This window comes from Carassius gibelio, chromosome B16 (assembly GCF_023724105.1).
Source record: "Carassius gibelio isolate Cgi1373 ecotype wild population from Czech Republic chromosome B16, carGib1.2-hapl.c, whole genome shotgun sequence".
NCBI lineage: Eukaryota > Metazoa > Chordata > Actinopteri > Cypriniformes > Cyprinidae > Carassius > Carassius gibelio.
Genome location: NC_068411.1, coordinates 18913137 through 18928568, shown reverse-complemented (window position 1 = coordinate 18928568; position 15432 = coordinate 18913137). Strand labels below are relative to the sequence as shown.

At 36.2% G+C, this 15432-nt stretch overlaps 1 protein-coding gene and 1 long non-coding RNA gene across 2 annotated transcripts in view; one reads left to right on the top strand and one right to left on the bottom strand.

Annotated features, from left to right (window-relative positions):
- LOC127974733 (polypeptide N-acetylgalactosaminyltransferase 1) overlaps positions 1 to 15432 on the bottom strand; it is a 95188-nt gene that overhangs the window by 26786 nt on the left and 52970 nt on the right. Inside the window, exons 3-4 of the mRNA XM_052578222.1 lie at positions 15236 to 15382; positions 8585 to 8753 (exon numbers count right to left, since the gene is read on the bottom strand). Of these exons, the coding sequence (XP_052434182.1) occupies positions 8585 to 8753; positions 15236 to 15374 (308 nt within the window). The 5' untranslated portion in view covers positions 15375 to 15382. The remainder of the gene's footprint in view (positions 1 to 8584; positions 8754 to 15235; positions 15383 to 15432) is intronic.
- On the top strand, positions 12188 to 13902 carry LOC127974740 (uncharacterized). Its single transcript, XR_008157357.1, has 2 exons — positions 12188 to 12451; positions 13709 to 13902. It is a non-coding gene; the product is annotated as an uncharacterized LOC127974740 (long non-coding RNA).

Sequence of the window (15432 nt, the reverse complement as noted above, 5' to 3'; positions counted from 1 at the left end):
CCAGCGCTTTCACCATATCAAAGAACAGAATCAAAAACAGAAAATGAAAATACAGAAACAACCAGAGGGTGCCACGGCTGGCTTCATAGTCCGAAACACAGACTACAAATGGCAACTGTGGACTGAAGGCCACATTTGACTCATTTTGAAGTTTTTATTTGGTCAAACCTTTGTGTACATGTGTAAAGCAGTTGAAATAAACGTTCAATTGGTTGTGAAGCCACTCTTTTACCCACTCAGACCTCTCCTTTCTGTTAACATTGCAATAAATGTATACAGGTATGGATATAAATGTATTTAAATAAATGTTGTTCTTTTTAACTTTTATTTACCAAAGAATCCTTAAAAAAATACACAAATAATTTTCGAATAGAAATTTGAGCAGTTTTCAACATTGATAATAATATTAATAAATGTTACTTAAGCATATAATCAGCATATTACAGAAGCATGATTTCTGAAGGATGATGTGACACTGAAATGTTGGATTAATGATGTTGAAAATTCAGCTTTTGAAATATTAAATAACTAAAATAAAAAACTAAGCTATTTAAATTCAAATAATATTTTACAATATAGTAGTTTTCCTGGATGGATTAAATACAGCCTACAGTGAGCATAAGAGTCTTCTTTAAAAATATAAAAAAAAATGTACCAACAACAAACTTTTGAATGATTTAGTCTATGAATTATTTTTCAATAAATGATATTGATTACAATGTGGAAACACTGCCTCTTCTCACATCCCCTCATTGACTCCAAAACTTTAGTATCTTAGTGAAAATTATTTAAACATTAATCATTTAAAATATATATATATATATATACATTACTTTATTTATTCACTCTGTGGAGTCAATTATTTTCTCACGTTTTTAGTAGACATGCCTCTCTCAACGCCTCAGAAACTCTTTTTTTTTTCTTCTCGGAAAAACAATGCCAATAAAAGCTTCCCAAATCTAAGAGAAAGTAAAAAAGACATATAAACACACACACTGTCAAACTGTAAAGGAAATATTGTGTTACCTTACCACAGTACAGTTCTCAGCATCAAACACACACACACACACACAGCGTTACCTCCCAGACAGCAGGAATGTAGTAAAGGAGAAAAGGTCAGTATTGTTCCCAGCTGTGAGCTGTTCTCTCTACGCGACAAACAACTGTAAAAACAGCGTGTGTTTTGGTGTGGTTGTGTAAATCTAAGCTGACTGCGAGTTTACAGTCTTGACCATATGCTTTTAATGGCTCTGCACAACTTGCTAATTACAAAAATACAAGCCAAAAACGTTTTGCTTGCCACACTGTGGAGGCAAACCAAAAAACTCACACACAGAGACAAAAGTAAAAAGAATGAAAAAGGCAAAAGGAGAAATAAAGCAATGCACCATTTAGCTGACAGATCGCCCAGTGATTATGTTAATGAAATCGTTAAACAGTACGCCGAACATCCAATCAGGTCATCACTTTTGAGCAGCTAATCATGTTATGAAGGTCAAAACAACAACAAATCTTGTAAAGGGGATCATATTCTACAGCAGAGATGTTCAATTAATGATCTAAAAGGTCCAGCCTTCCCAGCGAAGGTCCTCATACAGTTATTAAGTTCTTTGTGGACAACAGTAGTACTTTGCAAAAGTAAAAGTACTTGTCAAAATGTGGCCAAAAAACAGTGTCTGAGAATATTTCTACAATATGATATTAAAATATTTAATCAGTTCATGCAAAGTGGATATAAATATTAAGTTATGATCAGTTGTTTAATCAGATGTCTATTGTTTTAGAACCCCCCTGCTGTATTCTCATTTTCAATGGCGTTCTAACAAAAGTATCAATCTCTCATTGCCATTTCTGCGCTACTGTTGTTCGTCTGACTCAAGCTCTTTTAAATCAGCAACAGGGCGCTTTATGTCTTCAGTGGGGAGAGAAATAATGCGAATGTAGCGGAAAGAGTTGAAAAGAAGCGTGTCTGGAGCTAGTTAGAAATATTAGAAGAGACAGCAGCCATCATTACCACAAACAACACTGAGCATTTGTGATGTGTACAGCACTGAAAAGAAAAATGACACTACTTTTTTTTTTAAGGTAAAGTGGTTGAAAACCATTTATTTTAGCTACATTTAATTAAAAATATATATAAATGTTGAAAGTTAGTCAACTAAATTTATTTAAATGTAGCTAAAATAAATTGATCAAACTGGTCTAATATTTAGTCTTTATTCACAATGTGAATTTTCTTTTTCTTTTTATTGATATATTTTCAGTTTTCCTTTTACTTGAAGTTTTAGTTGTCTCTGTCATTTTTATTTTTTTTATATAGTTATTATTTTTTATTTCCGTCATAGTTTACTTATTAATAGTTTTAGTGGTCCTTATTAGTACATCAAGTCAAACGAAATGAAAATAAGAAATGTTGCCTTGGCAGCTAACTGAAATAAAATACGTTTGCTTTTTTCAGTTGATATGGAATTAATATATGTTTTCAATTCAGTTTTAGTCAGCTACAATAAACGTTATATTTTACAAAAAAAAATTGTTTTTATTTGCTGAACTGTTTTTAAACCCTGGTTTAAATTAGGTAACACCTTTTAAGGTGTCCTTGTTACACGTTACATTTACTTACTATTGTAACAACAATAAATATGCATAATTGCATGCAAGTAACCCTAACCCAAACCCTAATCTTAACTCTAACCATATAGTAAGTACATGTAGGTAATTAATATTACTCAGTACCTAAATGTATTATATTTTTTCAATATACAAAAAGTGTAACCAAATTATATCCACTCATCACATCATGTTTTCCATGTCTGATTTCTGAATGCCACAGTTTCACTGACAAAATGTGAAAAAGCACAAACTCGAAACTCATTTACTGCATTCAATTACTCATTTTCAGTTTGCTGTTTTGCCAAGGTTTCAAGGATCATCTAGATGACACAATATTGGCACAGTTCATGCAGGGGTGTGTTTGGGAAGAAACCGGCACAAATACATGAAGATGCTTGCCCACCCACACACACACACACACTTACTTTCCCCTTTGGCAGATACATTTTCAGTAGCTTTCATCTCCACTTTCCTTTTTTTCTTGACTAGTTATTCCACTTCCTTCCTTCTGTAGAGATTGAGATATCTTACATCTTTGATATCAAATCTCCCTCTCTCTCCGGCTCTCACTCGTCCTCCTTTGATATGTAATTTAGAGAAACAGATTAATGTATTCCATTTTACTCCATTCAGAGCAGCAAACCAGTAATTTAGTACACATCACACACAGCACTTAGGCACTATGAGTGTGTTTGTGTGTGTGTGTGTGTGTGTGTGTGTGCAAGACAAGGGAGAGAGCAGGAGGTCAGGGAAAACAGAGAGGTAACTGGGAAAAGGTTTATCTGCTGATGCACAGTAAAGCATAATATGACGTGTTTGAAGAGCGTTGCTAAGATACTGTCAAATCAGTCCAATCAGAATCTGATCCTCCAACCAGACGAAAAACGATCCTTAAAGCTGAAGTGCTTCAGTTTTCCTTCCCCAGCTTATATATGCAGAGACAACAAGAATAAATCACCAATGTCGCTTGTGAATCATTTTATCAGAATACACAGCTAATTTTCAATGTCTGCCAATGTAGAAAGATGCTTTTTTAAGGTTCAGATTAGGGCTGGGCGATATGGCCAAAATTTCATATCCCGATACAGCTCATTTGATATCCCGATAACGATATACATAACGATATAGCAATTTTTCTGTTAATTCAGTTTATGAATAGTCTATATAAAATTGCAATGTAGAAATGCAGTTTGAAATGATATACAAAACAAATATAGGTAGTATGGACTAAATATTTATTTTATTTAGAACCTTTTTTTCAAGCAAGGCTGTTGGTCATGTTAACACCTGTCATTAAAATATTTAAACCCGCTATTATCGACCGTGTAGATATGCTTGGCAACAGCAGAAGTGATCTCCTTCCATCTGCGGGAGCTATGGCTATATGGTGTGCCACAGGTAAAAGCCTGTGGAGCCGTTCACATATTTCGTATTTTGCGCGCTCAAGTTTGTTATTTCCAATGTAGGCGCGCGGTAAGCGCGGTCATAATACCTCTTAGGTACAAGCTCCTCGGTTTGGGTTGGCTGGTCATCTTGTTGAGAATTACCTTGGTCTAAACCGCGTCTATTACCGTCTTCCTCCATGTTTGTTTATGTATTGCAGCGTGCATGGGCATGCCGTTGCGTAAGGTGCATCTTGACGTAAAATTCTGCCGTAAACGCCTTATCGTAGCGTAAACGATAGAGCCTTATATAAAACGATAGACATTTTCTATCGTCCAGACGATATATTTCGTCATATCGCCCAGCCCTAGTTCAGATTACTTTTTCTGGGAAGTCTGCTTCATATTTTGATAGGTATTATGTATATAGTAGACTATACTTAAGACAAGCTGATTTTCAGTACATGGATTTTCTATACACAATCAGTGGACCCCAGAACAGCCCAGACCCTTCATGACATGGATTTAACAAGATGCTGGGAACCTTCTTGGTGCATGTTGACATGATCGCATCAAGCACATTTGCTGCAGGTTTATCAGTTTGTGTGTGAGGAGAATGAACGGGGGGGGGGGGGGGGGGGGGAGTGAGAGATGAGGGATCCGTCTTCTTCCCATACATGTTTTTGAGCTGTGGAGTCAACAAAACACATCAGACCATGTGCTCTCATGCAAATATGAGGTCATATTTGCAGAGAAAATCAGAGGCAGACTCTCACGGGCTCATTTACTCACTCTTTTCCAGCTGCAGCATACACACCCCACACCGCGCATCCCCAATCGCTTAAATTTTGTCACATCAAGATGGAAAACCATGGGCAAACTGTAAGATGTTGTAAAACTGTGTAAAACCATTTTAGTGAAAATGCAAACAATAGATTGGTAACATGTTTATTCATTTTAAATCCTAACACTTCTTTTTATATTTTTCAAAACCTTTGATTTCGATCTCTTTAAATGAACGCTGTTCATCTGAACTATTTATTCTTCAAAGATTAATCAGGCTAATCAGCATATTAGAATAAGAATCATTTCTGAAGGATCATGTGACACTGAAGACTAGAGTAATGGATTCTTAATATTCAGCTTGCCATCACAGGAACAAATTACATTTTAACATCTATTAACTTTAAATACACTCTAAAATACACACTGTCGTTAAATACTGTCTGTCAGGAAGAGAAACTACAGACACCTCCAAGCCCACACACACACACAAACACACAAAGAGAGAGTCACAGTTTGACGATGCGTCTGAAAATAACAGATAGTTTAAAACAAATACTGGAATGCAAACTGGAATTTCGAGCCAAATCATGCGGCCCTACAAATTTGCACAACAAACATGGTGTTTATTACACATATCTATTGTTTTAAAAACTGCATTATAAATCACAAATCGCAAAAGAATATTGCCAAGCCAACAGAACCAACCATATTCCGTGGTTAAAAAACTGAGGTACGAATTGAAACATTGGCTAACTGTATTGTTGAACCAATATATATATATATATATATATATATATATATATATATACACACACACAGTACTGTATATATACACAGATGGAAAGAGATGGTACTACGTAATTACAAAACTCATTAAACAACAATTATCCTGGCATTTTATCAGACCTGCAGTTCCCTCCAGTGACCCAGTGATTTATCACCATGCCAGGCACTGCCAGGATGCATATGCAAACGATTTAGTTCATTAAACACACTTGACGTAATGCTTGACGTGCAGCTGTATGCGAGCGTGTGAATATTGTGTCCAGCTCACAGACGTTTTTCTGCTTTACTTGGCTCCGAGACCTCGGGTGACATTACTGTCATGGTGGAATAGTTTCCATGGTCGCGCCTTGAAAGAGAGAACATCCAGGGACTTATTAAAACCGTAAATATTTAAGGCAAGGCCTTTTGAAAGCGTGTGTCCATTGCAGAAGAACAAACTCCACATTATTTAGTGCAGTGGGAACAGACGGGGAACTGTTTGGAGCGATATCAAACAGAACAAAAGAAGCGTCACAAACACACGCACACAAACGTCTTTTTCTTTGCTTTCTCAAGGACGAATGTGACATTTTCTCTTTTCTCTGTCGCACCTCAGTGAACTTACTACTGCAGAGTGTAACAGAAATAGAAGGTATATTACGTAGTGTGAAAATACACACACACCCACACCCACAATCCACACACATTAATCTGACCTCTACAACGCAAATAATAGCAGTTAATATTTGACGCGGAAAACGCTTACAGGATAAAAGGTGTTTAAATAACACTTAGGGTGGATGATTGCGACATATCAAACAATTCATCACACACTACGTAATTCACAGTCCAGTGTCTTATGTAAATGGAACTATGAGTTAGGACATGTTTTTGCGAAAAAGCCTGGGAAAAAATGTACTACAATATTAAATATTTAATTTTACTGAAATACTTTTTAAATTCAGTGATCTTGTTGCACATATTACTATAATTAATTATATATTGGGGAAGTCGTGGCCTAATGGTTAGAGGGTTGGACTCCCAATCGAAGGGTTGTGGGTTCTAGTCTCGGGCTGGACGGAATTGTGGGTGGGGGGAGTGCATGTACAGTTCTCTCTCCACCTTCAATACCACGACTTAGGTGCCCTTGAGCAAGGCATCGAACCCCAAACTGCTCCCCGGGCGCCGCAGCATAAATGGCTGCCCACTGCTCCGGGTGTGTGCTCACAGTGTGTGTGTGTGTTTTCACTGCTCTGTGTGTGTGCATTTCGGATGGGTTAAATGCAGAGCACAAATTCTGAGTATGGGTCACCATACTTGGCTGAATGTCACTTCACACTACCATTCAAAAGTTAGGGATCTGTAAGATTTTTTTTTATGTTTCTGAAAGTCTCTTATGCTCACCAAGGCTCCATTAATTTGATAAAAAATTTAAAAAATATACTACATTTTTTATTTATAATTAATTATAATTAAAAAATTAACTTTTTGTGTTAATAGATTTAAAAAGTAGTTTATATTTAGTTAACATTTTCAAAGAAAGTTATTTGAAATAGAAATCTTTTGTAACATTATAAATGGAGTTACTCTCTTTTGATAAATTTATTGCATCCTTGTTGAATAAAAAAAATGTATATATTTTATGTAATATAGAATCATAATTACCCCAAACTTTTGAACACGTTAGCAAAATTATGTGTATTTAATCACATTTGGATGGGCAGAAATTCTCATCACATAACTGCAAAACAACAAACAATACAAACTCTGGTGTTTTACAAAAAAAAAGAAAAAAAAAGAAAGAAAGACAAAAAGGACAAACTGCTGTAAAAAAAAAAAATGTTGCTTATGTGTCGAAAAGATTGTTACTTCCTGTTTGAGTTGACAGTTTGTTGTCAGAATGATATACCTGATGGCCTAAATGTGTTTCTTAATTACTTTTTGATCTAAAAGTGTTTTATTGAAAATAGTTTTTAGACTAATATACTGTAAGTTATGTCAGCCTATGCATGTATTTCTCAACAAAACTAAAATATAAACACATGCACACACACACACACACACACACGCACACACACACACATAGAGAAAGATAGATAGATTGTGCTACAATGTGAAAAACAGAACGAATAGGTGTGTCCAAACATTTGACTGCTATTGTACGTTAGTACAGTGTGACCAAACGCTGTTTAATCTTCACCTTTACAAAACCAAAGACGGAAAACAGCTAAAAAGAGAGCAGACCACATCCTGCTTTAAGAAGTAGAGTTCAGCTCTTTCATTCTGACTCAGATTTCAACCAGTTTCCCCTCAACTTTTCAGTTTAACAAGTCTGTGCATTTACAAGTAACATATGTTCTCAGTTATAAGAGTTAGATGGCATTCTTGTGAAGGTGATAGTGGTGAGTCTGACGATGTGTGTATGTGTGTGTGAAGTAAGGTCACGACTGTTATTCTGTAATTGACACACTCTTATCTTTTAATTGAAAATGTTGATTCTATTGCTTTGCTTCAAACATAGTTAAGAAAAAAGACCTCTTCGGTAATTAATCTGAGGGGCAGAAAATAAACACATTTCACGGATCAATGTTTACATTTCACAAAAGCACGCACACATGTCGCGATAGGACTGTCAGTTACCCTAAAGTCAAACAGCCAAACACCAACCCTCACAGTTCATAACATAACCTCCATTCCAAAATGTTCAATTGGACAATTACAGGCATAAAGCAATAAGTCCCAAGAAGCCATGGTCTACCGTAAATTTACAGTATAAAACCCACTTAGCTGTTATATATTCATTGTAAACCACGGCTTCGCAGGGCTTATTGCTTTTATAAAACAGTTATTCCATATACGTAGTAAGGTTTCACCGAATAAAACAAAGCAAATAATATTTAATGATACAAAAAAATAGTGTAATTTACAACTGCTTCGAACACAACTCAACCAATCAGAATCAAGGACCAGAACTATCTGTTTTATTAAAAAAATAAACTCCCCTTAAAGGAAGAGATCATAAATAAGCAGACACTCACCCCTCGAGACGCACATCCGGTAAGGATCGGTTGAGTGCAATCATCTCGCTGGCCATCAGGTTAAACTGGTTAATCTTGAACATCTCCTTCATCCTCTCCTGTTGGTCTTTAGCGATGACCACTGGTTTTCCCATCTCCCCTGGGCCGTCATGAGGCCTTTGAACCACAGCTGGAACACAAACACACATGGAGTCAAGATTGTTCCCTTGCCTTTTGATTGAGTACATATGGGCGTTTCTCCAACTACGGCCACTTTGGGCTCTGTTGACGTTAAATAAACCCATCATGTTCTCACTAGTTTATTTAATCTGTCCAAAAGTGGATACACACATCTGAATTCTGTTACATTTGGCATTTTTAAATGAAAAAACACCACCACAGTAGCATTTCCACCACATCTCAAATGATGTATTCTGTGATGAGAATGAATTCTTTCTAAGGCCAATTTACACAAGCTAACATTTTATGCAACACAAATGTGTGAAATACCATGAAAACCTTTATAGACAGTGCCTTGCGAAAGTTCATTTTTTTTCAGTTTTTGTTATGTTTCTGCCTTATGTTAAACTGCTTTAAATTATTTTTTCCCACATCAATGTGAACTCCATACACCATAATGGCAAAGCAAAAAAAGAAAAAGTTTTTGAAAATCTTTGCAAATTGAATGATTAATGTGAAGTTATCCTGTTGCAAATTCAATTGAATGGGCATGATGAGGAAAGACACATGCCTTAATGTAAGGTCTAACAGCTGATAATGCATATCAGAGCAAACGTCAACCCTTGAGGTCAAAAGAACTGCCTATACAGCTTAGAAACAGGTTGGTGTCAAGCCACACATCGGAAGAAGAGTTTCGGAAAAAAGTCTGCTTCACTGAAGGGTCACAGAAGCATGTAGTCTCTGTTACCCTTAATGGAAGAAGTCTGAAACAACCAGGACTCTTCCTAGAACTGGCCTTCTGGCCAAACTGAACAACTGATGGAGAAGGGCTTTGGTTATGGTTAGTGTGGTGACCAAGAACCTGGTGGTTACTCTAGTTGAACTCCATGATCATATTTGGAGATAGGAGAAATCTACAGAAGGACGAAATCTCTGCAACACTCCACCAATCTGGGCTTTATGGCGGTGTGGCAAGACTAAATCCTCTCTTCCGTTAAGACACATAAAAACACACTTGGAATTTACAAAAAAGTACCCACAGACTCTGAGAAACAAGATTATCTGGTATGATGAAGCTCAATTCTAAGCATAATTTTGAAGGAAACCAGCTCTGCTCATCACCTGCAGAGTAGCATCCCAAAAATAAAGTGTGCTGGTAGTAGTCTCATGCTGTGGGGTTGTTTTTCAGCGACAGGGACTGAGGTACTCGTCAGGGTAGAAGGAACACTCAGTGCAGCAAAATATAGAGATAGCCTTAATGAAAAAACAGTCCAGAGCATTCAGAAGCTCAGACTGAGAAGAAGGTTCACCTTCCAACAGGACAATGACCCAAGAGTAGCTTCTAGACAACTCTGTGAAAGTCCTTGAGTGCCCCAAACAGAGACTGGGCATGAACCCAGTCAAATATTTTCAGAGAAACCTGAAAATGTGCATCTGCTCCTATACAACCTGACAGAGCAGGAAAGGAGAAGAATGACAGATAACTGCCAAATGCTAATGTGCAATGCTTGTCACATCATACCCAAAAAGACATGAGGCTGTTAAGGTTCTTCAGCTAAATATTTAGGGTATTAATACTTATGCAATGCACTTATTTCCGATATAATACATTTACAAAGTTGTGACAGTTCTGTTTTTGCTTTTTCATTATGTTGAATGGAGTGTAGACTGATGTGGGGGGGAAAAAAGTAATTTAAAGCAGTTTAACATAAGGCTGCTTCATAACAAAATGTGAAAAAAATGAAGGGGTATGAATACTTCCACAAGGCACTGTACATTCTGCCCACAAAAAAAGAATTTGTGGCCTAGATGTCTATGCACAATTGTTCATTGTGCCATGTGTGTGTTTTTGTGGATTTTGTGTGGGTAGATAAGCACTGAGCTTTGATCATTAATAACTCAAAAAGCATGCTTTGGTGAGATTAAGGTCAGATTTGCAAAAGTGTGAGAGATTACATCTGCTCTAAGAGGCAAACTGCCTGTTTTTAAGCCTTGTGTACGCTGTGTGTATGTACGGCTGTCCCGCGTGCATGTCAAGTGGGCAGGATTTAGCTGTTCGGACTGAGCGCATTACAAGGCAACTTTGTCCTGTTTCCCTGCTCAGCAAAATCCAATGACTTTGCTCAGGGATTCTGGGGGTAAAAATGGTATAATCATCACTAAGGACACAAGCAGCAGAAAATGTGCTTTATTAATATGTTGAGCAGATTATTTTAGGGTTATTGTTCTATGAGAGGGCGGCCAAAGTAAAGCAGCTCTCCAGTGACCAAACCAAAGTGACCTGATCAGGGGGATAGAGAGGTCAGTTAGTGACAAAGAAAGCTTTGTGAAACAATATGCTTTCACACTGCATCACCATCCACATGCTTTATTCTCTGTGACTGTTCCCTTGAAATCCAAGATCTTCATATTTACCTTTATATTGAGCCTACTCACAGTCCTAAAACTGTTTAACATATAAAGGTAAACAAAAAATGTCCTTAAAATTTTATTTTGCTTCCTATAAAATAAGCTGCACAGGAGGAATGTGGTTGCAGCCTTCAGTCGATGCAGCTCTAAAACTATGAGAGATTATATTTCGGTACTCTTTTCTTCTCTCACAGAAATACACACAGTTCAATACCTGGCCATATTTCACAATATATCACCATCAGACACACATCCAATGGAAATAGTCTTCTCACTTGTGTGTGTGTTCGTGAGTGCTTCCTGTTTTAGCAGTTTGTGTGTTTGGAGTTCTTTCGCTACAGTATACTTAGGGGACAAAACTCTCCCCAGAGGTTAGATAAATCTGACAAAACCTCTTTTGGGTGCACCCAGGGATGGCTTCAAATTGGAAAAAATGTTCTCAGTACATACAGTAAATAATAGGGTTGGGAATCAAGAAACCGTTTTAGAGCCGTTTTCATTTTTTCCACAATAACCATAGAAGAATACTGCTCATATTGCCTTAAAATAAAGATAAGGATCTGTTACTGTGTTATGATGCAGCTACTTAAGCTTCATGCTACTTGCATTGGTATAATTAGTGACTCATAATGTGTAATACAATGTAATGAGTTGTTAAAGATACACATTAAGCACATAATTTTATATAAAAAAATTATACTTTAAAAGTAGTATGAAAAATAGCAATACAGCGGTAAAATTCATGTTTCGGTTCAATGCAACAAAATGGTGTCATGGTTCGGTACGTTTTCAATGGAGGGAGGGGTCGCAATGTTGGAAATATTTCTGTTTTAAACGATGAAGGTGAGCCAATGGATATCACACAAGCAACACCCAGACATGCTGGTAAATGTATTAATCTCAGTCAATTATTTAAAAAATGTAATAGGATTAGTCCAAATACACATTCAGTTTGTAATGCATACCGAATGGTTCAATATCAATACCTGTATCATTACACCCCTAACCCCTAACATATATATATATATATATATATATATATTAGAGCCCGACCGATATATCGGCCGGACGATATTATCGGCCGATATGAGCTTATTGCATTTAAATCGGCATCGGCGTTTATAACGGCCGATGAATGATGAGAAACAGTCTCATGCTTTACTCATGTTATGAGTGTTGCATAGTTTACCCACCAGAGGGAACTCTGCAGCTCCAGAGTTGACAACAGCGCCAGAAATCCACTAGCGAAGAAAGCGATCAGCCAAGCCAGCCACGGAGATTTTTTTTTCTGTTTTGACGGTGAGTCTGTCGTTCTTCATGTGAAATGATTTAGTTCATACACTGTATATACAATGATGTGGTAGTTCTAGCTAACGGTCCTATCATTATCACTTATAAATATTCTGTAACATCACTTACAGCCGCTAATGCATTGTTATATTAGATTAGCCACAGAGCTAATACCATGTTTATCAGTGGAAGAGTGCGAACGTTAATAAGAGGTCAAACTATAACGTTATCGTTTAACTTATTCTAAATATATCTGCAGTGTTTCCCACATAATGACCGGGTAACTGTGGCAGGGGGGCAATGACTAGAAGTTATGTTCAGCGTGCCTCGAAAAAACAACAGCTGTTATGTTATTGAATGAATTCATTAAAAATAGGTCATTGCACTTACATCAAATCACAATATGGACGAATATCTGTAAGTATTAAGCCGGAATAGTCTTTTTAAATATGAATCCTGCATGTTCTGCGTGTCTCTGTTAATGAATGGCGCAGAAGCGCCTCTTCATTCATTAAACACACGTAAGCGCATTAAGCTCGCGGTGAATTCAGCGTCTGCTGTCTCACTAAATAATCACGTGAACACATGAACAACATCTCCAGAACTGCTCTGACAGTCACTTCATGAGCATTTGACCGTTTGATTTAAGTAAAAGCAGCATCACATCACATACACAGAACTGTAAATGTACGCCAACCCGTCAAAATAAAAGTCCAGTTAAAGACTGTTGTTCAGCAGAATGTACAAAAGCCTATCATAGACTCGATTACTAAAATATTCGATAGCTACAGCCTTATGTTATTCTAAAGCTAATATAGCTTCCTTTTTAGCAGGCCCCTTAAATGCTTGCTATTAACTTGATTGAAGGTGGTTCTTCTCAAAATTGACAGCGGTGTGTTCATGACACTAACGTTAACCATTCAACTTCGACTAGATGCGTCAGAAATGATTAACCAGATAGGACATGTAAATAAATGTGAGCTGAACAAGCGCTTTTTTTATTTTATTTATTTTTATTTTTTACAGATTGTTTCAAAGCAGCTTTAAAGACATAACAGGAAAATGTTGTAATATTGTTAAATAGAAGTAGGTAATAGGTAATACCTATTGGTTGACAAATAAAATATATATATATTTCTCATTTTTGCCTATGTAGGAGATCCCTGTTTATTATAATTCTAATTCTAATGATGACACGAGTAATGATACATGGTGATATTATTAATACACATGCTTATTCTTTCTCTGTCTCTTTCTGCCCTACAGATGGCTGAAAAAGGGCATGCTGTAGCAGCAAAGTGTGGGACTACTTCTGCAAATACTTTAACTTTAGTATTATAATTTATTTACAGAACACACACAGACTGTTAAAACCAGCTTCAACTGGAAGAAAGTAAAAGTGTTAAATGTTTAAAATCAGGCTGTTTTTTTTATCATTAAAAAATATATACTTTTGATGTGCAATTGTTTAGTCATTGAGACTATAATCTAAGGCTTTTTTTTTTTTTACATAATCTCTTCTGGAAAATGGTTTATACAGCCCACATACATAGAACAGGCAGATATTTTGCTATTGAATGCTGTGTAAGTGCAGTATATAGGAAATGGGTCTAATATCCAGTTTATTTTCAAAATCAAAATATCGGGCTTATAAATCGGCTCTTTTTGAGTTAATACCGGCATCGGCATCGGCCCCCAAAAAACCATATCGGTCGGGCTCTAAAAGCCATTTTTAAAGACAACATTTTTTAGTAATTAATTATTTTTTTTTACCATGGTCACTCTGACTTTTGTACAATTATTATAATTATTGTTACAAGTAGGGATGGGTGATTTTCCAGATTTTGAATAGAATTCAATTAATAAAATATTAAACAATTAATTAATAAAATATTAACATTTGGCAATAAAATATTGCCAAATGTTAGAATTAGACACTTTATGCCGGTGATAAGAGTAAAGAGGAAAGAACGATTAAAACCACATTTCAGCGCACGTGATTAACCGCTTGAGTGTGACGTGCTCTGTGAACGACCATAAATTAAGCGTTAAGCGTCACTCACACAGCACTTTTGTTTAGACAAATAATTAGTGGGCAGTGGAATTAGTAAAACATGCAAGAAGATGGGTGTGAACTTATTTTAACTTGAGCGCAGTGTTTTTGAGACACTGCAAGTGATGTGAGCGCAACAGCCAAACACATCCATATTTACACAGAAAAAACTGCGCAATTGAATAAAAAACATGTAAAGAACTTCTACTATAATTCTGATATCTCACATTTGCACCATGGTGACAGGCTGAGAGCTGCTGTTTTTAAAGAACATTAACTTTTTCATGTTTCGACTTTTGAGATTTTCTAAAATAATCTTCCTCTGATAATTCCTGGACACATAATATGTATAATACAAGTTTGTACAACATGTAGTTGTAGTTTTTGCATCTTTTCTGCAAATATATTTAACAAGTCATTTGTTTAACATTTACATCATGTCAACAACTTTGTGTGCTGCACTTGGAATAAAATTTTCTTTAACTAGAGGGTTAATAAAGAATCATGTTGTAGTTACATTTTCAAGTTGACTAGTTAAAAATCGAGATTTAAATGTTTTGCTAAATTGGCCAGCTTTAGTTAAAACTATAAGATATTTTATCTTAATTTTTTAAAAATAATTTTAATTCCCTTAAAAAAGGGATTTATTCATTATTTATTATGAGATTTATTAACTGTGGACAATATTTAATCAGGAAAACTATGTCATACAACAAAACTGTGTGCATGCGTGTACTCACTGTCTCTCCCGGGCAATCCTCTCTCTTTTTTGTCATCACATTTGTTGCATTCGCTGAAGTAGAGGAGGATGAACATGTCTAGCATCACCCACACCAGAGAGGTGGCCAGCACCACCTTACAGTAGGCAAACTTCCGCATCTTCACTCCTGAAACAGACAAAAACACACGCAGGGTGTTACACACACAGGTACAAGCA